Here is a 26,691-nt window from a genome sequence, read left to right as displayed (position 1 = left end):
GAGCCCAGCCCTTTTTCAGATTAGTATATGTGTCTGCTGAATACTTGGCGTGTGGATGGATCAAGTGGGAAACACACCACTCTGTGAGAAAGAGAGAAAGGAGAGGTGATTTACTGACAGGACCCTGTCGATGGCGTGATAATTGATAATGTTCTGGGCATTGGGGCATAGAAGCTATTCCTGCAATATATTCACCTGTTCCCGACTCAAAGTGGCTTCGGGGATCCTGGACACAGCTTCTTGTTTTATTTCTTTTTTTTTTTGGGCCACACCCGGCAGTGCTCAGGGCTTACTCCTGGCTGTCTGCTCAGAAATAGCTCCTGGCAGGCACGGGGGACCATATGGGACACCGGGATTCGAACCAACCACCTTTGGTCCTGGATCGGCTGCTTGCAAGGCAAATGCCACTGTGCTATCTCTCCGGGCCCTTCTTGTTTTATTTCTACTGGACTTCTCTGCTGTGACCCTTGTACCTTTGAGCTTTGTCTCCTGCGAGGAACAGGATGGCAGGAAAAACTCATGGCTTGGGAGACTTAAAGTGGAGTGTTGATTTATTTTTTAGTTTGTTTCTATTTTTGTTTTTGGTGTTTTGGCCACACACTATTGTGCTCAGGGGTTAGTTACTACTGGCTCTGTGCTCGGGAATCACTCCTGGCAGACTCAGAACCATATGGCATACTGGGGATTGAACCCCCATCAGTCCCATGCAAGGCAAACTCCTTACCCACTGCTATTGATCCATTCCCATTGGTTTGGTTTTTTGTTTTGTTTTGTTTTGAGCCACATCCAGCAATGGTCAAGGATGACTCCTGGCTCTGCAGTTAGGAATCTCTCCTGGCAGTACTAGGGGAATATAAGGGTTGCTGGGGATCGATCCCTGCCACATGCAAGGCAAGCACCTGACCTGCTATACTACCGATCTAGCACCAGATTCTTTCCTTATGAGACATACTAGGGGAAGTAGCCACAAGAGTGTTGAAGAGCAGAGTTGGGGGCTGGTGAAGTAGTGGACGGGACCAGCCTAACTACAGGAATGGGATGAGGGTGGAGGAAAACCCGCTGTCAGTCTCATGAGTGGTGCTTAATAACCCCAATTTCTTCTCTGCCATGCTTATGGCCTGTATCAGAGGTTCAAAGACTTGGGGCTTCTCTCTAATCTCTACCCCATATTTGTTCACCCAATAGTGGGCCATGCCACCTGGATAAGAAGGGACACATTTTAGGGGGAGGTTTGACTTCACTGCCCTCTTGATCCATTCCGTACCCCAGGACTGCTCCTGCACAGGTAGTGTCTATTCGGTGGTCCAGAGCCCTTTGCCTCTGTCTTCCAGCTTGTTTACATCCCAGGGATTCCTTCCCAGGATGGAGTGGGGGATGTCTTTACAGTTGTTGCACCCCCCCCTGCTGTTGGCTCTGGCTGAGTTTGTGCACTGGGCTGGGCTACAGATCCTGGCTATGTTTCCTGTCCTTATCACTGTCTTCTCCTTTATGTCTGCAGGAAATCCTCCAGCAATTGATTGTCATGAATCTGCCTGATGTTCTGATGATCGGCAAAGACCCACTGTCTGGTGAGTGAGAGAGACCCCCTTACAGGCCCCCACCTGCACCCTGTCATGCTCTGCAACTGTGGGCACAGCCAGCAAACTGTAGCGATAGTGACATGGTCGCTCAGGGACAGCTAAGAGACTGGAGCTCTTGCTTGGAGGTGTAAGGTCAGGAGAACATTCCTGCCCACTAATGTGGGCTTAGTGACCACTGGGGACTGGGAGTCAGAGGTGTCAGGGAGTCTCTCCCTACTAAACATGGAGCCTGTAGCACATGGCCCGCCCCACTAAATGTGGCTCTTCCTGCTATTAGTCAATGACACATGGGCTCTAACTGCTTCAGTGGCATGTAGACAACCTCTAAATGTGGACCTGTTGGTGAGTTGTCTCAACAGTCAATGTGGACTCTCTGGCACCACCATGGGGTGTGCTACATCTTTTTCGTTTTGTTTTGGGGCCACAGCTAGCTCAGGGGTTACTACTGGCTCTGCATTCAGAATTACTCCTTGCAGGCTTGGGGGACCATATGGGGTGTCGGGGATTGAACCTGGCTCAGCCCTGTGCAAGGCAAAGGCCTGACCCCTTGTGCAATCACTCTGACCCTCATTGTGCAATCTCTTGACTTGAAAGTCAGGCTCTTTGGAGGGTCCCATGGTGGAGCTCCCCAGGATACCCCCCACATGTTCACATGTCCTATTGTTCATGGCTCCCAAGTGAACATGGGCCTCAATCCTAGTCTTAGGGGATGTTGAGAGACAGTGTCCCCTAAGAATAGGTGCCAGGAAGCCAGCACCTCAGTGCTTATGGCCATGGGGATTATGGGCTGCACCACAGGCTGAGCTCAAGGGCCTTCGGCTGGAGTATCAGTCAGTCCAGCAGAGACATGTTGACCTTTCAAAACTGGGGTCTGGGAGAGGGGCCATTCGGGGCCCTCCTGTCCATACTGGCAGTAGCAGGTGATCCTGAGTGACCGCTCAGTGGGTGGGTCCTGAAAGCAGCAGCATCTGATGCCCCCAAGGAGTGTAGAGGTGATGACATGGCCCAGCTGCTTAGCTCCCTCTTACGTGGGGGCATTTTTCTGCTCCCTGTAAGTCTTCCACAGGGTGGCTGGTGGACACTCCACCCTGCTGGGGCACTTTGCAAGGTCCACTCAAGGCCATCCAACATTACAGGGACCCTTTGTACCATTCTTGTCTCTGTCTGTCCCCAGCTGCCTTTGGGCCTCCTATTTTCTCCCTCCTTCCTTCCCTACATCCTTCCTTCCCTCCCTGCTCCTTCCCTGTGCTCAGATGTGTTTTCCTGGCTTTTCTGGCAGGCTTGGGGAGGACCATACGGGATACTGAGGTTCAAACTCGGGTTGGCAGTGTGCAAGGCAATCACCCTCCTCTCAGTGCTATCACTCTGGTCCCAGGGACTCTAGTTTTCTTCCTTTTTTTCCTGTTCCCTAAGGAAAAGGTGCCACCCGGGGCCTGGAAGAAAAGAGCAAAAGAAAGCTGAGGAGTAGGGCGAGGCAGGACAGGACAGAAAACAGTCTTCCGAGTACTCATCTCTCAGAGGAGTGATCTCTAGGTTGTACCCTACTCCCTGTTCCCATTCCTCCAAAGCCGTCACCCATGGCCTGTCCTTCCCAGCTACAAAAAGGCCAGCAGCCTGGGGTTCAGCATGGCACCCTGAACTCACATAGCCCTGTCCCATTGCCTGGAACTGCTCTGCCCTCCTGGCTCAGGTGCCCCCCACCCTTTTCCTGCTACCTCTGGGTGAGGCCTCAGGGACACGTCCCTGCCAGACACCCACCCACCTTCAGAGGGTTTCGTACCCTGAATCATGGTTGTTGGTGGCTGAGGTTCAGAGAGGAGGAGCAGCCGCCATGGGTCTAGAGATAGAGTCCAGCACCCCGTCCCCCTCTTGCTTCACCCCTGATGCCAGTCACCTGCACTCACCCTTGTTTTGTGACCCAGCTGGCGGGACTCAGGGCTACTCCAGCCCTGCAATTGGGTGTCACCCAACCCACAGAGCTCTCTCTCGCTCTTACTGCTGGCATACGCAGGTGGACTGGAGTTTAGAGAGGGACCCACCTCTCAGACAGACAGACAGACAGACAGACAGACACACACACACACACACACACACACACACACACAAGACACACACATACACACGCACAATAGACATTCATATATAAACCCCAACCTACCACCTGGGACTGGAATCTTTGAGAGCAGCGACTTCAGCTGTACAAGGCAGGCAGGTATCTGACCCCCCAGCCTATCTCTCTCATTCTCTCCCTCTCAGTCTTTCTCTGCCTCTCTCTCTAATTCTGGTGCCAGAACATGTGCTGTAGTTCCCGACCATCCCTGCCAGGGCAGCTATGCTCTGTGGGGAGTGGGGAGCGGGGACCCTTGTAGGGCCTGGACGCGAGGTCCGGAGGGGTCCACGTGGTTCTCACCTTTCTTCTCTGTGCTGGTCATTCCTCGACCAGAGCCCCCAGCCTCTCTTTCTCTCTCAGCTCTGTATCAGGCAGGGAAGGAAGGGAGGCAGCATCTAAGGCAGAGTCTGCCTGGCAGGTCAGGAAGGCTTCCTGGTTGAGGTGGTATGGATGGGGTGAGGCTTGGAGGGGGTGAGGGTGAGGTGGTGAGTGAATGGGGCTAGGTAGTTGAGTGGCAGGTGTGGGAGGAAGTCTTCTGACTTTGGTTCCAACCCAGGTTAATTTTCAAAGGCTGGAGGAACAAGAACTGAGAGTTGTGGGGATTTAATATTTAACCCACTTGGCGTTGGTTTGCCCAGCAGACCCTTCAGATCCCATGGAAACAGGTCTGCTGGCACAGCTCTGCCTCAGGGTCACCCTCCCTCCACCCTTCTGAGGGTTGCACTTGGGGTTTGCTACACCCCAAAATAGGGCAGGACTCAGTCTGGTTTATCAGGAACAAAGTCCACTTTGGGGCTTTAATCCCAGCTCTCTCACCTTAACATTTCTCTAGAACCCTCTGCATGTGTGCGTGCGTGCGTGCATGTGTGCGTGCGTGCGTGCATGTGTGTGTGTTTGCGCATGCCCGTTTGTGTTGTGTATGTGTTGCTAGCCCATCCACATGGCCTTCAAATCACCCACATCACCCTTCTTGAGATGTGAACTTCTATACTTTTTCTGCTTTCACACTGGGATAAGTATGAGGGCTCTCTCCACCTTTGGAGAAGACTCTGCTCTTTCTTGAGCTTGTGACTCGCACTCTTTTTTATCCTCTCCCCCCCTTCCTCAAAACCTCCCAAGTAAAATCTGAGTTTAGGGGCTTGAGCAATAGCACAGAGGGGAGGACATTTGCCTTGCATGCTGCCAACCCAGCTTTTATCCCTGGCATCCCATATATCTTCCAAGCCTGCCAGGAGTGATTCTTGAGCACAGATCCAGGAGGAACCCCTGAATGCCACTGATGTGGCCCCCAAAAACCTAAATAAATAATAATAAAAAAAAACAGAAACTGATTTGGAGAAGGAATTGTCTCCAGGCATTGCTAGGGCCTCTGGGCACTGTCCCTAGGGGTCCTTGACTGTTCCTTTCATTTTGCTACTTGGCTAGGCCATCCTGAGGGATGGGGCAACCAGGGTTGTACCCAGAAGTGATTTTGGGGGAGCCTTTCCATGCCAGGGATGGTGGATCTGGGGCCTTGCACAAGCATTCTGCAAGGCTGCCTACAGCCCTCCCAGCCATTTCCCTGGCCCCTGTGTAATGTTTGCTTGTTTGCATTTGCCCAAGCCCAAGTTCTTTAAGTGAGTGGGAGAACAAGGAAAGAAAAGTGAATGTGGTCGTCCTGTCTGTGCCTGCAAGGGAGCAGGTGCAGAAAAGCTTTTTGGGAAAGGCCATGACTTCGCCGCGCTGCTCGTTGCACTCCAGATGGGACTCCTGGGTCCGTGGGGAGTGCAGGGGGGTTGCGGGCACTCTGGTTGGGAGCTGGCACTCTGCTCTCTGAAGTGCCCTGGCAGGTTGGAGCCCCACTCAGCCCTGGCCCAGTGCCCAGCTGGTCTGCGACCTCCCTGGAAACCAGGCTGTGTTTGACCCACTGGCTAGCGACGCACTGGCCACTGTGCTTCGCCATGGCGTCCAGCGGTGCGGGGCCCGATAGTCACAGCCGCCCGAAGAGGAGGAGGAGGAGGAAGGAGGAGCTGCTGCTTGTCAAAGGTCTCTGTACTGCCTTCCCCACTCTGTGGAAGTCTGGGGGGCTTTTTCTCAGCTCTCCTGCAACCTGTGCCACCCCTTGCAGACTTGGGGCTCTGGCTAATCTCAGCCCGATGCTCAGGTAGTTGCTTGCCTGTGCTTTGCTTCAGGGAGGACTCACTTTCACTCTCACCTTCTGCAGCCTGCACGAGAAGGTGTGGGGGCCTGGGCCTGGGTTTTTTTTTTGGGGGGGGGGATGGCATTTGCTGTCCTTGGGGTTTTATTTTTTGTTTGTTTGTTTGGGTTTTTTGGGGGTCACACGTGGTGGCACTCGACTCCTGATTTTTGTGCTTAGAAATCACTCCTGGCTGGCACAGGGACCATATGGGATGCTGGGATTCGAACCACTGCCCGTCCTGGCTCGGCTCCATGCAAGACAAATGCTCTGGTTTTTTTTGTTTGTTTGTTTTTGGCTTTTGGGCCACACCCAGCGGTGCTCAGGGGTTACTCCTGGCTGTCTGCTTAGAAATAGCTCCTGGCAGGCACGGGGGACCATATGGAACACTGGGATTCGAACCAATCACCTTTGGTCCTGGATTGGCTGCTTGCAAGGCAAATGCCGCTGTGCTATCTCTCCGGGCCCGACAAATGCTCTGTTGCTGTGCTATCTCTCAGCCCCTGTTCTTGGGGTTTTATGGGGTATTTTGGTCTTGTGCTTCCTGCTGCTAGGAGAGGAGGGTTCCAGCTCACAAGACATAGAGGGACCCCTCAGGGGCCCCAGCTCTCTCAGTCCTAGATGGACTCACTATTGCTAAGTGTTGAGTGATGACACAGACAAATAGGGTACCTCCTTCTGAGAGCTTTGAGGGGTTTATGCAACATTGTTTGAGTGGGTGGGAGGTGGCCTGGGGTGCATGTCTTCTCCCGTGTGGACGGGGGGGGGGGGGGGGGACAGTGAAGGTTCCCCTGTGAGCACCCACAGTGGACTCAGCATCTGTATCACTCTTGTCCCATTGCTGGGGTGGCACCAAAGTGGGTCTCACTGCTCTTCTGTTTTTTTTGGGGCGGTACACATCTAGCACTGCTTAGGGTCAGCACTCAAGTTCTGAGGTGCTGGAATTTTAAATCAAGGGCTTCCACTTACAGAGCATGAGTGGTTGTAGACCTTGAATCTGTCTCTCCTGCTTAGGCCTCATCCTGATCGCTGAGAGATATACACCCCCTGTACACAGCACAAGGGGTGTAGGGTTGCTGGTGCCTGACCTGAATTCCATCCCCAGTACCACATAGGGTCAGTCCCCTGAGTCCTAAGCAGTCAGGAGTGATCCTTGAGCACAAAGTCAGGAGTGAGCTCTGGAGCACAGTCAGGAGTGAGGCCTGAGCACTGCCAACGTGCTCCCTTCTATAACACAGCACGTGCAGTGACTGCTGACTACATCTGGTCCTGCCCAAATTGTCACTCCTGAGGGATTTGGGTGTCGTGTGTGGGAGGCCACAGACAGTACTATGAAGTTACCGACTCTCATATATATCCACATATATCCCCCTCCATGAGGATTCCTGTAGAAAGTGCTCAGTAAAGCACATTGTGCTTCTGGGACCGGAGCTCACTTCTCAGTGCAGGGGACAGAGAGCATGAGGTTCCCCTGAGGTGTGGGGTGGCTTGGAGACATGTTTTGACTCCCACTCCCAGTGGTTGTATATGGCTTCCTGGGTGTGAATACTCCTGACACCTCTTCCCCCATCCCCACAACTTTCTCACTTGGAAAAAGTCTCCCCAGTGTTCATCTTTTCACCAGCCTGTTCTTTCCCCTCGGTCTCAGTCCCTGGCAGGCTCAACCCTGATCCCCGCTTGAGCTCTTCCCAGACTTGTGGAACCCTGCTGTCCCCTCCGTGTCCCTTGGAGGAGGGTTCTGTTTTGAGTCCCTACCTTTGGGGGGGGGGGTGCTGGGGGCTCCTATTGAACTGATCTGCTCTGCTTCATGCTGAATTGATCAAGGCCAGCCTCACTTGGGCACTCAGGGGAGACGTCTCTGGTGTGTTTTGAAACTACTTAGGATTCACAATCTGCTAGGATTCTGGAAATAGTAATTCTTCTTGATGAATTTCTGGGAAGAATTAGCTACTTGTGTCCCAGGAGAAATGGGAGCCCCACCCCCAACACACACACACACACACACACACACACACACACACACACACACACACACACACAAGCAAATACCACATGTCTTCTAGAAGTAAATTTTATCAGGCAACACAGCTGGCCTACCTCATTTATATGCAGAGAGGTTGCTGGGTTTCCTAGTACTTTGATCTTCAAAGTTTTTTTATTTTGTTTTTTTTGGGGGGCATTCCAGGTGTTGCTCTGGATTCTATGTTCAGGGATCACCCCTGGAGAGGCTCATTCATAAGGATGCCAGGAATTGACTTGGGGTTAGCTGTATACAAGACAAGTGCCAACTCTCTACTATATCTCTTGGGTCCCCAAAGTTTCCTTTAAAGTTACTTTTACCACTTCAGTTTTACTCCATGTTTGGTGTATGCATGTGAGTATATGGGTGAATTGATGAGGATGTGTGGGTGGATAGATAGGTAGATAGGTGGATGTGTGGATGAATGGATGGGTAGATAGGTGGTAGGTGGAAGGATGGTTTGGTAGGTATGTGAGTAGGTTGATGATGGACAGAAGGATGAATAGGTGGATGGATGGATAGATGAGTAGGTAGATGGGTGGATCGATGGATGAATGGATGGGGGTAGTAGGTAGGTGGATGTATGTATGTATGTATGTATGTATGGGTAGGTCAGTGTGTGAGTAGGTGGGTTGATGAATAGATAGATGAATGTCTTTCTTTTTTTGGGAGGGAGGCCACACCCAGCAGTGCTCAGGGGTTACTTTTAGCTCTGCTCTCAGAAATCACTCCTGGCAGGCTTGGGGGACCATATGGGATGTCAGGGATCGAACCAAGATCTGTCCCAAGTCGTCTACATTCATGGCAAATGCCCTACTGCTGTGCTTTCTCTCCAGCCCACAGATAGATGAATGAATGAAAGGATGAGTGAATAGGTAGATGGATGTATGGGTAAGGAAGTAGTGAATAGATGGGTAGGTAAGTAGGTGTGTGTATGGAAGTATGGATGGGTATGTGTCATGTGTGTGTGGGAATTGCCCTCTTTGCCCTCTCTGTGCAGGGTTTCTGGTCTCTTCTCTGCTTTCCCACTTCTAGCTGTTACACGAGTTCAGATTCCCCTGGTAGTTTGCTCTTTTCATCTATGAGAAATCGGATCGTGAGTGCAATTTAAGTGCTCTGGAAGCGCCTCATAGTCAGTCCCACAGGGCTTGTGCTCGAGAGAGCTCAAGAGGATGTTTGGTGTGAGCTCTGCCTGCTGTTGGAAATGCTTTCTTCTGGGGAACAGGGAAAGTATCAAAGGGGAGCCAGGACCCAGAAAGAAAAGAGAACTCCTTTTCTCCTGATCCACTTTCTACCAGCGGGCAGCCCCAAAACACACATGTCTGCAGGAAGGGGTGTAACTGGGAGAGGCAGAAGCTGTCAAGCTGACGCAGGGCCCACAAGGAGCATTTGCCAGCCCTCTGGTGCACGCAGAGCAGATGCCACCAGAACAGCTCACTCCCTCTCCCGCCTGCTCTTGGCCTCTGGTGAAAAGTCTTGGGGTGTATAGTTCCAATTCGGAGTTGGACAAAGTGAAGGTTTCTTAATAAAGAGAAGGGTTGAGAGGATGGAGACGAGTACTAAGGTGGAGGCCCTTGCCTTGTGTGAGTCCAACCCCGTTCAGTTCCCAGTACAGAGCTTCGCCATGAGAACTGCCAACTTTGGCCCCAGAAATAAAAGTAGGGGCCGGAGAGATAGCATGGAGGTAAGGCATTTGCCTTTCATGCAGACGGACAGTGGTTCGAATCCCGGCATCCCATATGGTCCTCGAACCTGCCAGGAGCAATTTCTGAGCAGAGAGCCAGGAGTAACCCCTGAGCACTGCCGAGTGTGACCCAAAAACCAAAAAAAAAAAAAAAAAAAAAGAAGAAGAAGAAGAAAGAAAGAAAGAAAAGTAAACAAGGAAAGGAGAATTGGAATGATACATAGCACAGTGGGTAGGTTGCTCACCTTGTTCGTGGCAGCCCTGGGTCTCCACACCCCATATGATCCTGTGAGCCCTGAGCACTGCTGGGGTTGTGGCCAAAAAATAGAAAACAAAATACAGAGGAAAAGAACCTAGGCAGCCACGAATGTGACTGGAGAAGACAAGGTAGGGGTGGTAGGCATGGCAGGAGTTGTTTGTGGAAGTGGCAGGGGTTGGTGACAGGCGTGGTGGGAGGGGGGGATGCAAGGTCATGGAGATAGGCATGGAAGGATGGAGGCGTGGCCAGGATTGGTGGTGGGAGGCTTAACAGGGCTTGGGGCATGGGGGTGGGGTGGGGTGGAGGCATGATCAGGTTGGTGGTGGGCGTGGCAGGGGTGTTGGCTATGCAAAAGTGTCTTTTCAATCTGCGTCCCTCAGGGAAGAGCATGGATGAGATCAAGAAGGTGCTGCTGTTGGTGCTGGGCTGTGCTGTGCAGGTAGGGGGTGTGTTTGGGGGTGATGGGGAAAGGGACCAGGACTTCAGGGACCTGCCCTTATGAGCTGGAGACTTGGAACAACCCGGGAGGTGGGGGGATCCTGGAGGTCTTGCCTTTCATAGATCATGGCGATATCAAGGGTGGCCTCTTCCCAGATATCAAGGGTGGGGTAGATGTTGGAATAATCTAGGTGCAATTGGGAGGCATTTTTGTTGTTGTTTCTTTTGAGCCACGCCCAGGGGATTAATCCTGATTTTGCACTCAGAAATCACCACTCCTAGCAGGCAGTCTTGGTCCATGAGGATTGAACCCAGGTCGGCTGCTTGGGAAGTACTTTCTCTAAGCAGTTGTCTGGGAAGGCATCAAAAGACTTTTTTCCCCCAAAAACAAGGGGTGACAGGATACATAGGTTGGGACTCTGATTTAGAGGAGGGCTCAGGTGACACACTTTGTTTGGTGAAGTGAGGTGAATGGGGACACTTGTCCCTTGAGGGTCCAGCCCAATTTCCACATTCACTCCCTCTGTTAAGAAGCTACCTGGGAGGTCCACCTGGGGGAGGGTTTTGTTGAGGGGGGGCCATTGGACCACACCTGGTGGCTCTCAGGGGTCATTCCTGGTGGCGCTCGGGGGACCATATGGGATGCCAAGGATCAAATCTGGGTCAGTCTCATGCAAGGCAAATGCCTTCCCCATTGTGCTTTCACTCTGATCCCCCTGGTGGGAGCCTTTTAATGGAACAAGCACCCCCCAGATTCTGATCAGGGTGGTCTCAGGAGCGCTCTGCTCTTGATTGTAAAGCAAGGGCAGTGGAGGGTTCTGGGGCACCCTCACTCACTCACACCACCACCGGCCACCCCCAGTGTGAAAGGAAGGAAGAGTTCATCGAAAAGATCAAGCAGCTGGACATCGAGACCCAGGCTGGCATCGTGGCCCACATCCAGGAGGTAGGTGGGGGCCTCTGGGGGGAACCCACAGCTGGGACATGCGAGGGAGAGAGAGAAGCGCACAGACGCCAGACAGATGGGTCCTAAAAGGTAGAGCTAAAAGGAGTGGGGGTAAAAATACAAATTGTCTTACACAGAGGGAGAAGCATTTCAATCAAGTCGTCTTCTCTTCCTGCCTAATATGGGCAAGAAGATATTTTAAGGCGCTGTCAGACGATTTGGGCTCAGGCATTGATGTACAAGCCTGGAATTGTGTTCTGGAATTGTGTTCCCAGCTATGCTGGCTGGGAACGGCTGTTTCACAGGGAGATGGTGCCACATTGCAGCCCCTCGGCACTGGCACTGACCCTCCGAACCATGGTAGCTGCAGGCTCTGCCCAGCACACGCTGTGACCTTGACCTCACCCAATCAGCAGAGGGTGATTTCTGGGAAGCTAAGGAAAGGTAGCATCATTTGGAAAATGCACTTTTGGGGGCCAGAGAGATAATGCAGGAGGAAAATAAGGTTCTTGCTTTGATTGGGGTTCAACTGATTTGGTCCCCAGTATTATTCCTACTATCCCTCAGGCACTGCCAGGTGTTTTTGTTTGTTTGTTTGTTTGTTTTTTGGTTTTGTTTTTGGGCCACACCCGTCGGTGCTCAGGGGTTACTCCTGGCTGTCTGCTCAGAAATAGCTCCTGGCAGGCACGGGGGGAACATATGGGACACCGGGATTTGAACCAACCACCTTTGGTCCTGGATCGGCTGCTTGCAAGGCAAACGCCGCTGTGCTATCTCTCCGGGCCCTGGCACTGCCAGGTGTTACTCCTAAGCACAGAGCTGGGAGTATGCCCTGAGCACTGTGGGGTGTGGCCCCAAACCAATCACTATCCCACCCCAAAAGTGGAATTTCCTGATTCTCACCTTCCCTCCCCAAGAAACTCAGTCTTCTTAGGACCCCTGAGTTAGTCCATCATCTGATTGGCCAATCAATCAGAGGAGAGAAAGGCCTGGAAAGATAGGCCCTGGCAAAATTACTGGGCCTGGCTTTTTTTTTTTTTTTTTTTTTTTTGGTTTTTGGGCCACACCCGTTTGACGCTCAGGGGTTACTCCTGGCTAAGCGCTCAGAAATCGCCCCTGGCTTGGGGGGACCATATGGGACGCCGGGGGATCGAACCGCGGTCCTTCCTTGGCTAGCGCTTGCAAGGCAGACACCTTACCTCCAGCGCCACCTACCCGGCCCCGGGCCTGGCTTTTAAGCCAGGCCGAAGGCTGGGCTTTCCCTGAAATGCTGGGTCCTGGGGCTAGAGGTTCTGATGAAGGTAGTGGGGGCCAGATGCAGCTGTGTGGGGCAGGGGTCCCTTTGGACACACCAGGACTGTTGGCATCTTGACATCCATGTCAGAGTGGCAACTTGTTACTCTAAAACCATTTACCTCAAAATAAAATTCTTTTTTTGGGGAGGGAGTTTGGTGTTTGGGCCACATCTGGTGGCACTCGGGTTACTCCTAGTTCTGTTCTCAGAGATCGATCCTGGCAGGCTCAGGGGATCTTATGGGATGCCAGGAATCGAACCCGGGTCCTTCCTGGGTCAGCTACATACAAGGCAAACACCTTAGCGCTGTGCTATCTCTCTGGCCCAAAATAAGATTCTTTTTGGACCAAAGAAATAGTGCAGTAGGGAGGGTGTTTGTTTGCCTTGCACACAGTCAACCTGGGTGCAATCCCTGCCATCTCAAATGGTTCCCTGAGCCTGCCAGGAGTGATTCCTGAGCTCAGAGACAAGAATAACCCCTAAGCATTGCTAGGTGTGGCACCCAAAACAAACAAAACAAATATAAATCTTTAAGATTAATTTTTTAGGCCAGGGAGATGGTGCAGGGATTTGGGTGCATGCCACATCCTTCCCTGACACCATGTGTGCCCCCCTCCATGAACTTTTTTTTTTTCTTTTTGGCCACACAAGGTGACACTCAGGGGTTACTCCTGGCTATGCGCTCAGAAATCCTCTCTAGGCTCAGAAACCATATGGGATGCCAGGGGATCAAACTAAGGTCCATCCTAGATCTGCCACAATCAAGGCAAATGCCTTACCGCTGTGCAATCGCTCTGCGAGGACTCCCCCCCCCCCCCCCATGAACTTCTCTGGGCACTCAGGGATCACTCCAGAAAGAGCTCAGGGTTCTGTATGTGGGGTATCCAGCCAAGGAAAAAACCCAGTTTTGTTGTTTTTGTTGTTTTGTTTTTCTGTTGTTTTTGGTTTTGGACCACACCCAGCAGCACTCAGGTTACTCCTGGCTCTGTGCTCAGAAATGATTCCTGGCAGGCTTGGGGGACCATATTGGATTGAACCCGGGCCAGCCATGTGCAAGGGAAATGTCCTACCTGCTGTGCTATGTTCTGGCCTGCCCTGTTTCTCCCAGGTTTCTTTTCTTTTTCTTTCTTTCTTTCTTTTTTTTTTATCGCCACTGGGTGGCACGGGGACCATATGGAATGCTGGAAGGGATTCGAACCACCATCCTTCTGCATAAAAGGCAAACACCTTACCTCCATTCTATCCAGCCACCCAGGTTTTGTTTTTCTGCTGCCTTTTTCCCCTGTCCTTCTCTTTGTTGTTGTTTTGATGACCGTAAGGGTGTCACACAGTTGTCTCACCTGGGATCCCAAATGATAAGAGTTGATGTGATTGTTCCTGGCCTGAAGGGCATTACTGGGGATCAAGCCCAAGGCTGTGAATCTTGACAAGGCCAAACTGAAAGGAGTCTTTTTTTTTTCTTTTTCTTCAGTTTTTGGGTCACACCCAGCAGCGGCAGCGTGTAGGGATTCAAACCACTGTCCTTTGCATGCAAGGCAAATGTCCTTACTGCTGTGCTATCTCTCCAGGCCAGAAAAAAGTCTTAAGCCACTAAGAAACTCCACCTACTGTTCCAGAAAAATTGTCTGGGTTTGGGGCCAGGCGGTGGCGCAAGAGGTAAGGTGCCTGCCTTGCCTGCGCTAGCCTTGGACGGACCGCGGTTCGATCCCCCGCGTCCCATATGGTCCCCCAAGCCAGGAGCAACTTCTGAGCGCATAGCCAGGAGTAACCCCTGAGCGTTACCGGGTGTGGCCCAAAAACCAAAAAAAAAAAAAAATGTCTGGGTTTATATTTGTTTGTTTTGGGGCCACATCTGGTGGTGCTCAGGGGTTACTCCTGGCTCTGCACTCAGGAATCACTCCTGGCAGTGCTTGGGGAACATATGGAATGATGGGATCAAATCCAGGTCTGTGCAAGGAAGGCAAATGCCCTCCCCTCTGTGCTATTATTGCTTTGGCTCTGAAGAACGTTTTTGAAGTGTCTCTGAGTGTAGTTGTTCAGTTGCCTTCAGTTTTCCCCCTTTAGAAGCCAGAATGCTCTGAAACGTTCCTTTTCAAATAGAGAGCAAGCCGGGGACAGAAATAGGAAGGGAGGAGGAGTTGGGGAAGGTCAGGTGAAGAGGGACAGAGCAGGAGCGCCAGGTGGTCTCTGGTGGCCCGTGGGAAAGAGATACAGGCTCACTGGATATTGTGTCAGGCCATGAGATCTTTCCCAAACAGAGCAGAAGGTGGTTATGCAGCTCACCTTCTGGCAGGAGATTTTTAACCTTTGTCCACATTTGCATTAGATTTTATTTCAAGAAAATGCAGTCACTGGGGAGAGGTGGGAAGGGGGAAGGTGTGGGTGTCAGGCTTCCGTTCTTTGTGTTGTAAATTGATGTTACCCCATTAGAAAGCAATAGTACAGGCAAGGGCACTGGGAGAGAGTGAGAGATCTAGAGAGAGAGAGAATTGGGGCCAAAGCCCATGAGAGAAAGACCTGGATTTGAACCCCAGCATTCCATTTGGGCTGCTGACTGCACCAGGAATAACTCCTGAGCACTGCCAGGTGTGACCTCCAAACAAACAAAATACAGAAATTGATAGTACAGTGGGGGTAGGACACTTGGAACCCCATATAGTTTCTGAGCACGGCTAGGTTTGGCCAAAAAACAAAGTAAGAAAAATGTGGAGAGGGGCCAGAGTGATAGTACAATGGTAAGGTACTTACTTGCCTGGCGCATGGCTGACCCAGGAGTGATCCCTGAGGATGGAGCTAGGAGTAAACTCTGAGCATTGCTGGATATAGTGTTTGCCTCCCTAAATAATTAAAAATTAAATTTATCTGAGTATCAGGCTGGGGTGTGTCTTAAGTAGTAGAATACTTGAGACTCTGGGTGAAGCTCTGGGTTTAGTCTCCAGCTCTGCTTGTTTGTGACCTCTCCAGCTGTTGAGAAAAGTATCTGAGGACTGTTTAATTAAAGAAATACTCTACTGGGCCCGGAGAGATAGCACAGTGGCGTTTGCCTTGCAAGCAGCCGATCCAGGACCTAAGGTGGTTGGTTCGAATCCCGGTGTCCCATATAGCCCCCGTGCCTGCCAGGAGCTATTTCTTTTATTTATTTATTTATTTATTTATTTATTTATTTATTTATTTATTTATTTATTTATTTATTTTGTGGTTTTTGGGTCACACCCGGCAGTGCTCAGGGGTTACTCCTGGCTCCATGCTCAGAAATTGCTCCTGGCAGGCACGGGGGACCATATGGGACACCGGGATTCGAACCGATAACCTTCTGCATGAAAGGCAAACGCCTTACCTCCATGCTATCTCTCCGGCCCCAGGAGCTATTTCTGAGCAGACAGCCAGGAGTAACCCCTGAGCACTGCCGGGTGTGGCCCAAAAACAACAACAAAAAAGAAATACTCTACTGTGTGGAGCTTTTTTGGTATTTAAATCGAAACCTTATGTCCTTTTGAGCCTGCACTATAAACAGAAGTTGTTTCTTGGGTGGGGGGGGGCACACCCTGTGGTGGCTCAGAGGTTACTCCTGACTTCCCAGGGATTATTTCTGGTGGTGTTTAGGGGATTATATGGGATGCCAGAGATCAAAGTTAGACTAACCACGTGCAAGGAAGTGCCCTACCTGCTGTACCATCAGCCCCCAGAAGTGGTTTCTACTCATTGATGTTGATGACTTGGGCTCACCACAGAAATCAGTGGTGGGGAATTCAGAGTTTCATGGACACATCCACTGTGAAAGGCCGATTGCTGTGTCTAGGGGTGGGGATGTTGCTTCCGGTCTGATCTCTGTAAGACGTACCCCGTGTGTCCCCCCAGGTGACCCACAACCAGGAGAATGTGTTCGACTTGCAGTGGTTGGAGCTCCCCAACGTGGCCCCCGAGGAGCTGGAGGCCCTGTCAAGGAACATGGTGTTTCACCTTCGAAGGCTTGTCGATGAGCGGGATGATTGCACTGAGGTGTGAGGGCAGGCATCAGTTGGGCAGGGCCTCTCTTCATTGCAAACCTGACTGTCTCCCTCTTCTCCCAGTCCCTCTGCTGGTGAGGGTGACACATGGGTGCTTTCCCTGTGGCTTTTGGGACCTTTCTCTGTTCCCATGTTTCTCATGTTTCACTGAATGTGCCATCCTTTTCTAGAACCTCCCCCATCATTCCCTACCTGCCCTGTGGTCCCCCAGCCTCTGTGGCAGCTCCCCCACTTTCCTCATGTCTTTGACTTCTCTTGCACCAAGTTATTTGTTCGGCCCAGTGACCTCCCTGTATCTGTTCCCTGGCTCCCTCTAGCTTATCGTGGACTTGACTCAGGAGCGAGACTACCTGCAGGCTCAGCACCCACCCAGCCCCCTAAAGCCACCTAGTGCTGAGTCCACTCCAAGCCCTACCAGCAGCCTGTCCAGTGAGGACAAACAGCACCTGGCTGTGGAGTTGGCAGACACCAAGGCCAGACTGCGCCGCACCCGGCAGGAGCTGTGAGTCCTTGGGTCACCCAGGGCCCTCTATGGGAGTGAGGAGGTCCAGTTTCTGGTGGGGTCCCTCACACAGGACATCAGGGATAGCTTCTCCAAGCTTGGTGATAGAGCAGATGATGGATCAGGACTAGAGCAGGTGATGGGGCAGGTGATTGAGAAGGGATGGAGCTGGTAATGGAGCAGGGATAGAATAGGTGATGGAGCACATGATGTAGCAGTTGATGGTGCAGGGATAGAGCAGGTGGTAGAGCAAGGGATGGAGCAGATGATGGAACAGGTCATAGTGCAGGTGATGGAGCAGGGATAGAATAGGAGATAGAGGGCCAGAGCAGTGGCGCAGTGGGTAGGGCGTTCGCCTTGCACACGGCTGACCCAGGACGGACCGCGTTTGATCCCCTGGCCTATATGGTCCCCTGAGCCAGGAGCAATTTCTGAGTTCATAGCCAGAATAACCCCTCAGCATCACTGGGTGTGGCCCAAAAAACAAACAAAAAATAGGTGATGGAGCACATGATAGAACAAAGCTGGAGCACATAATGTAGCTGGTGATGGAGCAGGGAAAGAGCATGTTGTGAAGCAAGGGATGGAGCAGAGTAGGAACTGGACACCTCCATCCCAGGGATGGGGCTCTAGAGCGGTTTAAGGGTTTTCCTATGGCAGGAAGGCAGATGCACAGAAATTGAACTCGCCCCAGGTTTCCTGGGGGATGACATGACCACACACACACAGTTGGGGTCTTCCTAAACCCGAGGGCAAATTTATGGGCTGCCTCCTATGAGCTTGGTTTCCTATTGTCCTGCAACTGTCACCATGCCATCATGCCCTGCCCACAGTGCCCTCCATCTGGACCCATGTTGCAGGCCTCCCTGCAGATTTCTCTCTGGGGCCCCAGTCAGTTTTCTTTCCTTCCCATTGTGAGTGGGGACGCGGCCCTTCACAGCTTAGTTTTCTCCACTAGGGAGGAGAAGACGGAGCAGCTGGTGGACACCAGGCACGAGGTGGACCAGCTGGTGCTGGAGTTGCAGAAAATCAAGCAGGAGGTGAGCAATAGGGTCTGGGTGAACCCTGGAACTCACCAGGACTGTGCTTCAGTGGATTGGAAGTCTCATCCTCTGGCCCAGGGGGATTGGGAATGTGGATTGGAAGCAACGCCGACATAGCAAATAATCTATACAAAGTTGTAGAGCTAGAAAAGGTTCAGGAAAACTTCCACCACAAGCTACCTGCTAGCTGACAAAAGATACCAGCAGGCAGACAGGCTAGCTGTAGAACCAAAACAGCTAGCAGTTTCTCTGACCTGAGATCTTTATTGGGAAGAGAAGGACCTCCCCCATGGGAGGAAAATAGGTAGGGGTAAGAGACCAATCCAGAGGTACTTCCACTCCATGAGTGATAAGTACAAGCAAAGAAGAATTATTCTGAATAGGGTAAACCTGCTGTGCTATCACTGGCCGCAGGTGCCTAGACTCTGGTCCCTGAGCTCAGGTCTCGCCTAAGCTCAGGTCTGTAAACTCTGCAGAACGTGCAGCTGTCGGCCGAGGCCAGGTCAGCTCGGGTGTATCAGGACGAGCTGGACGCGACACGGGAGAAGGCGAGCAGAGTGGAGCGGCTGGAACTGGAGTTGGGGCGCTGCCGGGAGCGGCTGCGTGATGTGGATTTCTATCGTGCCCGCATGGAGGTGAGTGCCCAATGGATGGGGGTACCTGGACCACTCAGAGTCACCACTGTGCAGCTCCTGCTTGGGGCCTTGGCACTCCCTCTCAGGCTCCTGTCTGATCGTCTACATTCAGAGCATCGTCCAGGACAGAGATATTCTCCTCTAGTTTTCGCTTTGGTCCTCCACAGTGATGCAGGGGTGGGTAGTAGAGTGGAGCAGTGCTGGGAGGAGATTTGTGTTGGCAGGCTGTATTCAGCCCTTGGAGCAATGTCTCTTGCCCATGGAGTGTTTTAGATGAACGGTGCCATGGGTCAAAGTGGTGGAACACTCTCAGAGCCCAAGAACCTCAGCCCTGCTGAGAAAGCCCCTGCAATGCTCCACTACTATCAGGCCCTCTACCATACCTGGCTCCTGAGGACGGTGCTGTCTGGACTTGGGAATCCCTTTCCCAATGATGGCGGGTACCCCAAGGTGGGGCCAGACACTCCAACCACAGACTCTGCATGGGCGTGTTTATGTCTGGGGGCCCTATCGGGGTTCTTGCCTTGGTGACCCCTGGCCCCTGAGTGCCATTCCTCACTGCTGTGACCCCTCTAGGAGCTGCGGGAGGACAACATCATCTTGATTGAGACCAAAGCGATGCTCGAAGAGCAGCTGACGGCAGCCCGGGCCCGCGGGGACAAGGTCCACGAGCTGGAGAAGGAGAGTCTGCAGCTCAAGTCCAAGCTGCACGACCTGGAGTTGGTGAGGGATGGCGGGGCCACCCGTGTTTTTTTTTTTTTTTTTTTTTTGGGGGGGGGCCACACCCTGTGACGCTCAGGGGTTACTCCTGGCTATGTGCTCAGAAGTTGCTCCTGGCTTGGGGGACCATATGGGACACCGGGGGATCGAACCGCGGTCCGTCCAAGGCTAGCGCAGGCAAGGCAGGCACCTTACCTTTAGCGCCACCGCCCGGCCCCACCCGTGTTGTTGAACTGGGGTATGAGGAAAGGTGGGGCACCCCATTGCTGCTGGGCAGGGTTTCAGGGATAGTGTGATGCCCCGTGATGCTGGTCAGGGTGGAGGGTCCCCTCACTCTGTCTCTGGAATTGGATCGGATTGTTAGCTGGGCACTTACTGAGCTCTGGGGTTGCTGCTCTGCTCCAGAGTGGCCACACACATACACTTCCTGTCTGCTTGGGTGCTTGGGTCTCTGCAAGATCTTTGGGAGTCAGGGGACCCCACACCTGGTGGTGCTCAGGGATTATTCCTGGTTCTGTGCTCAAGAATCACTCCTAGGGGCCTGAGCAGTGGCACAGGAGGCAAGGCATCTATCTGCCTTGCCTGCACTAGCCTAGGATGGACCTGGGTTCCACCCCCTTGCATCCCATATGGTCCCCCAAGCCAGGAGTGATTTCTGAGCGCATAGCCAGGAGTAACCCCTGAGTGTCACCGGGTGTGGCCCAAAAATCAAAATTCGAAAAAAAGAACTAGTGATATCAGGTTGTCCACATGGGATGGCAGAGATCAAGCCTGGATTCTTTGCATAAACGGCAAGAGCCCTGCCCATTACTCTCTCTCCCAGTCCTCTTCAGCTCATTAAGGGCTATCAGGCCTGATAAGGGGTATCCAATCATGAAGTTGCCGGCCATTGTGGTCCTGCCTAACCCCTGCAGCCTGTGGGCCTCCTTGGTGCCTTCATACCCAGGTCTTGCGGTCTTAGCCCACATCCAGGTCCTGTCAGATTTATCTTGGTGCAGCCATGACCCTTTGGGCATGTGAATGTGGCCGGGATCAGGCTCTGGGCAGGAGGGGAGGAAGTGTTTATGGCCTTCATAGTTCCGGTCACCCCTTACCAGGATCGAGACTCAGACAAGAAGCGGATCGAGGAGCTGCTGGAGGAAAACATGGTGCTGGAGATTGCCCAGAAGCAGAGCATGAATGAGTCGGCACACCTGGGCTGGGAGCTGGAGCAGTTGTCCAAGAGCGCGGATCTGTCGGATGGTAGGTTGGCCCCGCACCAGGCCTCACCTAGCTTGCCGCCCTCTCTGTGTCCTTGATGTGATAATTGGAAATGCTCCTTCTGCCCATGGAGTCACCTGGAGGACCTCGACAACCAGATGGTGTATGCTGAGTGGTTAGTTTTCTTAGATCTGGTCTGGGCCAGCAACACCCAGAGCACTCAGGAGGCCAGTATACACTGGCGGAAAGCTGGGATGTCAGGTGTGGTCCCTGCTTCATAGCTTATGATCCACTTGCAGGGTCCCCTGTGTCACTACATCCCTCCCTGGCCTCCACTCTGTGTCTGGGGTGCTGCTTCCTCCTTTCAGCAGCATCACGGGGTGTGTTTCTGCTGGCCATGCACCTATGTGACTGCAGCTTCCCCTGTCCAGCACCCAAGCTATGCTGTGGTCCAGCGGGAGCAGGAAGCCAGCAGTGCCTGGTGGACAATAATAGTCAGCTCCTGTGTCCTGAAATAGCACCTGTGCCCCAAATCTGAGCATCACTGTTTACATAGAGCTGGATGAGGTGCAGTGGAGAGCGGCCCTGGTTCCAATGCAGCCTAAAGAAAATGAAAATAATGGAAATGTGCCTGAGAACATCATTGTTCTCTAGAGGAGTAGCTGTTGCTACCCCACTTATTAATGTTGGATTTGCATGAGGAGGGATCATTCTTTCTGCACTAAAGGGTTTTGGGCTGGGGTCCTGAGGCTGCTCTATAGCTGCTGCCCCTGTGGAGGGGAGTGTGTTTGCCTGACCTGAGATTGATCCTTGGCATCCATATGGTTGGTTCCCTGAGCATCAGCAAAAGTAATTCCTAAGCACAGAACCAGGAGTGGTTCACACACTGAGCCAGGTGTGGTACACACACACACACACACACACACACACACACACACACACACACACACACACACACTATATATATACAAAAAAACCACACACACACACAATATATATATACAAAAAATACCACCCACACACACACTATATATATATATGACTCTGGCTCAGGGGACTATATGGGACACCAGGGATTAAACCCAAGTCTATCCTGGGCAGCCGCATGCAAGTCAAACATCCTACCACTGTGCTATCACTCCAGCCCCAACACCAGAATTTTTCTCCCCATGACTCAGGTTTCAGCCAGGGAAGATAAAAGTAGGGTGAGGCTGGATGGGGGTGTAGAGTCAAGACACTTGAATTCCATGCAGCTGAAAGAGGTTCAAATCCCCAGAGACATGGAGGGTTGGTCCCCTGAGCACCACCATGGATCATTCTGGGCACAGCCAGAAGGAGCCTAGAACCGCCTGGTGTTGCCCAAAAAAGAGTCTGCAGGGAATGATGAGTGAGTGGTGAGAGTCGAATATATTCCATGCCTTTGGCCTGGGCATTTGAAAATGGTTCTAGTATCCATTTCCTGATCCATGTGTCCTGAAACAAAGCTGTTGACATGCAAGGCAAACACCCAACTCTGTGCTACTGCTCTGCCCCCCCCCCCCCGACTTTTTTTGGTGTTTGGGTCACACCCAGCAACACTCGGGATACTCCTGGCTCTGAGCTCAAAAGTCACTCCTGGCAGGTTCATGGGACCATATGGTATGCCGGGATTCGAACCGGGGTTCGTCCTGTGTTGGCTGCATGTAAGGCAAATGCCTTACCGCTGTGCTATGACTCTGGCCCCATATCATGTGCCTTCTGCCTTAGCCAGGTACAACCTTCCAGAGCTGGCACTGAAAAACTGCTGCCTTCTACTCTCTCTGCTGCCCAGGCTGGTCAGTTGGCTCAGTCAACAGACCAGGGGTCCCTAGCACTTAAAACAAGTTGACCCACATTGATCACTCCTCCCTTGCTTTTTTTTTGTGTTGGTTTGAGTAGCCTGTGAAAGTGGATTGGGAGGCGGGATGGACGGGGCCAGGCAGGAGGAGTTCTGCGACCCTGGCTCTGACCTGGTGCTGTGGCCCAGCCTCCAGGAAGTCGTTCGTGTTTGAGCTGAACGAATGTGCCTCCAGCCGCATTCTGAAGCTGGAGAAGGAGAACCAGAGCCTGCAGAGCACTGTGCGCGGCCTACAGGACGTGGCCCTGGCCCTGGAGGAGAGCAGCTTCAAGTGTGGGGAGCTGGAGAAGGACAACCAGCAGCTCAGCAAGAAGGTGGGTCTAGGGAGAGGGCTTGGGGCTTCCCCCTACCAGCAGGGGATTTATTGGGAGGAGGAATTACTATATTGTTTTGGGGCCACACCTGGCAGTGCTCATGGTTTACTCCTGGCTCTGCTCTCAGAAATATTTCCTGGCAGGCTCAGGGGACCATATGGGATGCCAGGAATCGAACCCAAGTCTGTCCTGGGTTGGCCGCAAGAATGGCTGCAGGAATTACTATTTTTATTTTTTGGGGGGTTTTGGTTTGGTTTGATTTGCTTTTGGGCCACAACTAGCTGTACTCAAGAATCACCCCTGATGGAGCTTGGGGGACCTTATATGTAGAATTAAATAATAAATAAGGCCCTTTGGATGGAGCTGGATGGTGATGGGATGAATGGAGGGACATTTCTCTGCAGTTCCAGGCCACTTGGCTCCAATCCCCTCCAGCCAGCGGGTATCTGGGTTCAGGAGAGCGGCGGGTAGAAAACTCACTCACAGGCAGGTTCCAGAAAATATCAGCTTTATTCATGCCCTAGCCAACATGTGTGGCCTATAATCTTAAACCTATTTAAGCATGGGAAGGTCTTTCTTGTAGGTAAGGTAACACAAAGAATGGGGGGTGTGGTAACACTTATGGGGTATCTGGTAGATAATTAATATAGGTAGGACTGCGGAAGGCACATACGAGCTGTACTGTCTTTCCAATCCCTATCTTTGGGGTTTTTTTGCCTTTGGGGGAGAGCGGTTGTTTTTATTTTGTTTTGTCTTAATTTTGGGGTGACACTCAGCTATGCTTAGGGCTAACTCTTGGCTTTTAGGTTAAGGATCACTCTTGGTGGGGCTCAGGGAACTGTGGTGTGCTGGGAATCAAACCTTGGTGGGTTGAGTCCAATTCAAGCAAGCACCTTGCCTACTGTACTATCAATCCAGCCTCCAGTTACTGTTTTAAAAACCTCACATAAAGAAGACGGAGCAAGTAGCATGCGTGTTTTACTGTATAATTATTGCACCTTGTTTGCTTGTTTTTAAATTTTGTTTAATTTTGGTTTTGTGTCACAACCCACATTGCTTAGGGTTTATCCCTGCCTCTTTTCTCAGGGGTCACTTGTGGCAGTGCTTGGGGGCCCTACATGTTATCAGTATGTGCAAAGCAGGGTTGGCCACATGCAAAGCAAGTTCTCTACCTTCTTTGCTATCTCTTTGGTCCCCTTGGTTTGGAGTCAACCTTGAGCACAGAAATTGGTTTTTAGTCTTTAATAAAGGACTCCATGTGGGGCTCCGTCTTCCTACTTCCTTTTACATGGGCCACAATGGGGCCCGGGAGCCCCGAGCTCTGAGGCCCTGTTATGAGATAGGCTTGAGACCCCACACCCCAAAGGCTAGGACTGGGGGGCAGAAGGTCAACCAGGTGAGTGTCCCAGATAGGTAGGAGAGGACGGAAGCTCCATACCATCAGGTGTAGGACCCTCCCCACACCCTGGCAGCATCCATACTAGTCTACACCCCAGGGCTCTCTGCTGGAGCACTCACTGGGCCGGGCCACCACCCCGCAGGTAGAGAAGCTACAGAGCCAGCTGGAGCGGGAGAAGCAGAGCAACCAGGACCTGGAGACTCTGAGCGAGGAGCTCATCAAGGAGAAAGAACAACTGCAGGGCGACTTGGAGGCCCTGAGGGCCGAGCGTACCCGCCAGGTGAGCACCCTGATGGGCAGCGGAATGTCTGTAGACTCTGGCTAGAAAGGTCTTGGCACTCCAGAGGCCAAGTCAGCTTCCTTGATCCCCATGATCCCTGATACAGCCTCTGGCACAGCTCCCCACAATCCACATGGAAGCCCCACCATAACAGCCCCCCATAACTCCCAGGATAGCCTCTGTACCCCCTTGGGACAGTCTCCAAGGACAACCCACACACATCCTGGGGCAGCTTCCACATCTACTCCTCAACCTGTCATATTCCTCCTAACCCCAAGACAGCCCCTATCTCACCCCTGGGACATTGGTTTTGGAGCCACACCTGCCAGGTTACTCCTGACTATGTGCTCAGGAATCACTCCTGGCAGTACTGGGACCTTATGGGATGCTTGGGATTAAACCAGGGTCAACCACATGCAAGGCAAATGCCCTACCCACTGTGCTATTGCTCCAGCCCAGGTTTGTGTTTCTGATCCACACTAGTTCCTACAAATGGAGCCACATCAGGCAGAGCTGATGGCCTGGGTGACGACTCCTGGCAGAGAGGTGGTGGCATTCAGGGGGCCACTAGGGCTTTACCTGGTGATGCTAGGGATCCCATGTGGTGCCAGGGACCAAATTCCAGCCCTCATCACAATCAGCCTGTGTCGTTAGCAATTCTATGCTCTCTTCCAACCAAGTTGTGTTCTCTGTGCCCTTCACCTCATGCCCAAGCCTGGCTCCAGGTTGCGTGAGACTGGTGTTGAGGGTACCCTGTGGGAAAACCCCTTAAGGCATGCATGTCCATTCCTGCCCATTCGCTGTGGTCCCCAACCTTAGAGCTGCATGCACCAGCCTGCCTCATGGCCCTTTTTTTGTCTTCCCCCCCCAGATCAAGGACCTCGAGCAAGAAAAAGACCAGCTCAACCAGGCAGTGTGGGCACTACGGGAGAGACCTCAAGGGGCCACCCAGGACATGGAGAAAGAGACGAAGGCCTTGCAGCAGGCCCTGTCGGCCACCCGCAGCCAGCTCAGCCGCCTGGAAGAGGAGAAGCAGCAGCTGCAGCGGGACTTGGCACAGGAGAAGGAGAAAGGGGAGCGGGCCGAGTCGCTGGAGAAGGAGCTGCAGCGGCTGGAGCAGGAGAAGGAGGCGCTGGCTGTCGATGTGAATGCCCTGCGTGGGGCCTCGGAGCAGACGGCTGCCCTGGAACGTGAGAACCAGGGCCTGGCGCTGGAGAACGGGCAGCTGCGCAAGTCCCTGGACACGCTGCAGAATGTGTCGGTGCAGCTGCAGGAGCTGGAGCGCAGCCATAAGCAGCTGGACGGGGAGAATGCAGAGCTGCGGCGCATGGTGGAGACCCTGCGCTTCGCAGGCAACAAAGTGGCCAGGATGGAGCGGGAGAACCAGGAGCTGGAGCGAGAGCGGGAGGAGCTGCGGCAGAGCGTGGAGAGGCTGAAGGCGCGGAGCCGGGAGGCCGAGCTTCTGGAGCTTAGCCTCGAGAGCGTCCGCTCCGACAACTTGAGGCTGCAGCAAAGCCTGGAGGGCAGTGGGCAGACGGTACAGGCTCTCGAGCGCCAGCTGCGCGACAGGGAGGCTGAGATCCAGGTGCTGCAGCGTGACCTGGAGGCCCAGCGGCCGGCGCAGCTGCAGCTGGAACGGGCAGATGCCAAGCGGCAGGCCCTGGAGCAGGAGGTGGCCCAGCTGGAGAAGGACAAGAAGCTGCTGGAGAAGGAGGTCCGGCGGCTGTGGCAGCAGGTAGAGCTCAAGGATGCGGTACTGGACGATAGCGCCGTCAGGCTGACCGCAGCCGAGCGGGAGAGCCGCGCCCTGGACAAGGAGCTGGCCCGCTGCCGAGACGCGGCCGACAAACTCCGGGAGCTGGAGAAGGACAACAGGGACCTCACCCAACAGGTCTCGGTCCACACCAGGACACTAATGACGCTCAGGGAGGTGAGTGAGAGGGGACCAGGGGTGCTGCTCAGTGACCCCACTCAGAATCCCGCCATACCCTTCCCGTGTGTCTCATTTGTCCTGTGCATGTGCTGGCAATGGGATGCCTAAGTTTTCTGGTGGCTACAAAGGGTCGGCTGGTCCCGCAGTGCTGTGGGCTCTACTTTTGTCTGTTCTTTTAGGTGTGTCAGCTCTTTTTCCCTCCCTATTTTACTTGTTTTGCAGTTTGTGGGGATTTTCTAGAGCTAAATTCAAGTGAACTTACGGGGAGGGGAGGG

At 52.8% G+C, this 26,691-nt stretch overlaps 1 protein-coding gene across 1 annotated transcript in view; it reads left to right on the top strand.

Annotated features, from left to right (window-relative positions):
* Positions 1-26,691, top strand: part of CCDC88C (coiled-coil domain containing 88C) — a 105,311-nt gene that overhangs the window by 50,478 nt on the left and 28,142 nt on the right. The window contains exons 4-15 of the mRNA XM_049769770.1: positions 1,499-1,568; positions 10,210-10,268; positions 11,130-11,213; positions 16,366-16,506; positions 16,832-17,016; positions 17,975-18,056; positions 18,536-18,694; positions 19,271-19,417; positions 20,512-20,656; positions 22,620-22,804; positions 24,346-24,483; positions 25,355-26,413. Of these exons, the coding sequence (XP_049625727.1) occupies positions 1,499-1,568; positions 10,210-10,268; positions 11,130-11,213; positions 16,366-16,506; positions 16,832-17,016; positions 17,975-18,056; positions 18,536-18,694; positions 19,271-19,417; positions 20,512-20,656; positions 22,620-22,804; positions 24,346-24,483; positions 25,355-26,413 (2,454 nt within the window). The remainder of the gene's footprint in view (positions 1-1,498; positions 1,569-10,209; positions 10,269-11,129; positions 11,214-16,365; positions 16,507-16,831; positions 17,017-17,974; positions 18,057-18,535; positions 18,695-19,270; positions 19,418-20,511; positions 20,657-22,619; positions 22,805-24,345; positions 24,484-25,354; positions 26,414-26,691) is intronic.

The sequence above is a fragment of the Suncus etruscus genome, chromosome 3 (genome assembly GCF_024139225.1).
Source record: "Suncus etruscus isolate mSunEtr1 chromosome 3, mSunEtr1.pri.cur, whole genome shotgun sequence".
Lineage (NCBI taxonomy): Eukaryota > Metazoa > Chordata > Mammalia > Eulipotyphla > Soricidae > Suncus > Suncus etruscus.
Note: the sequence above shows the minus strand (reverse complement) of the source record. Positions and strands in the feature narration are given on the sequence as shown.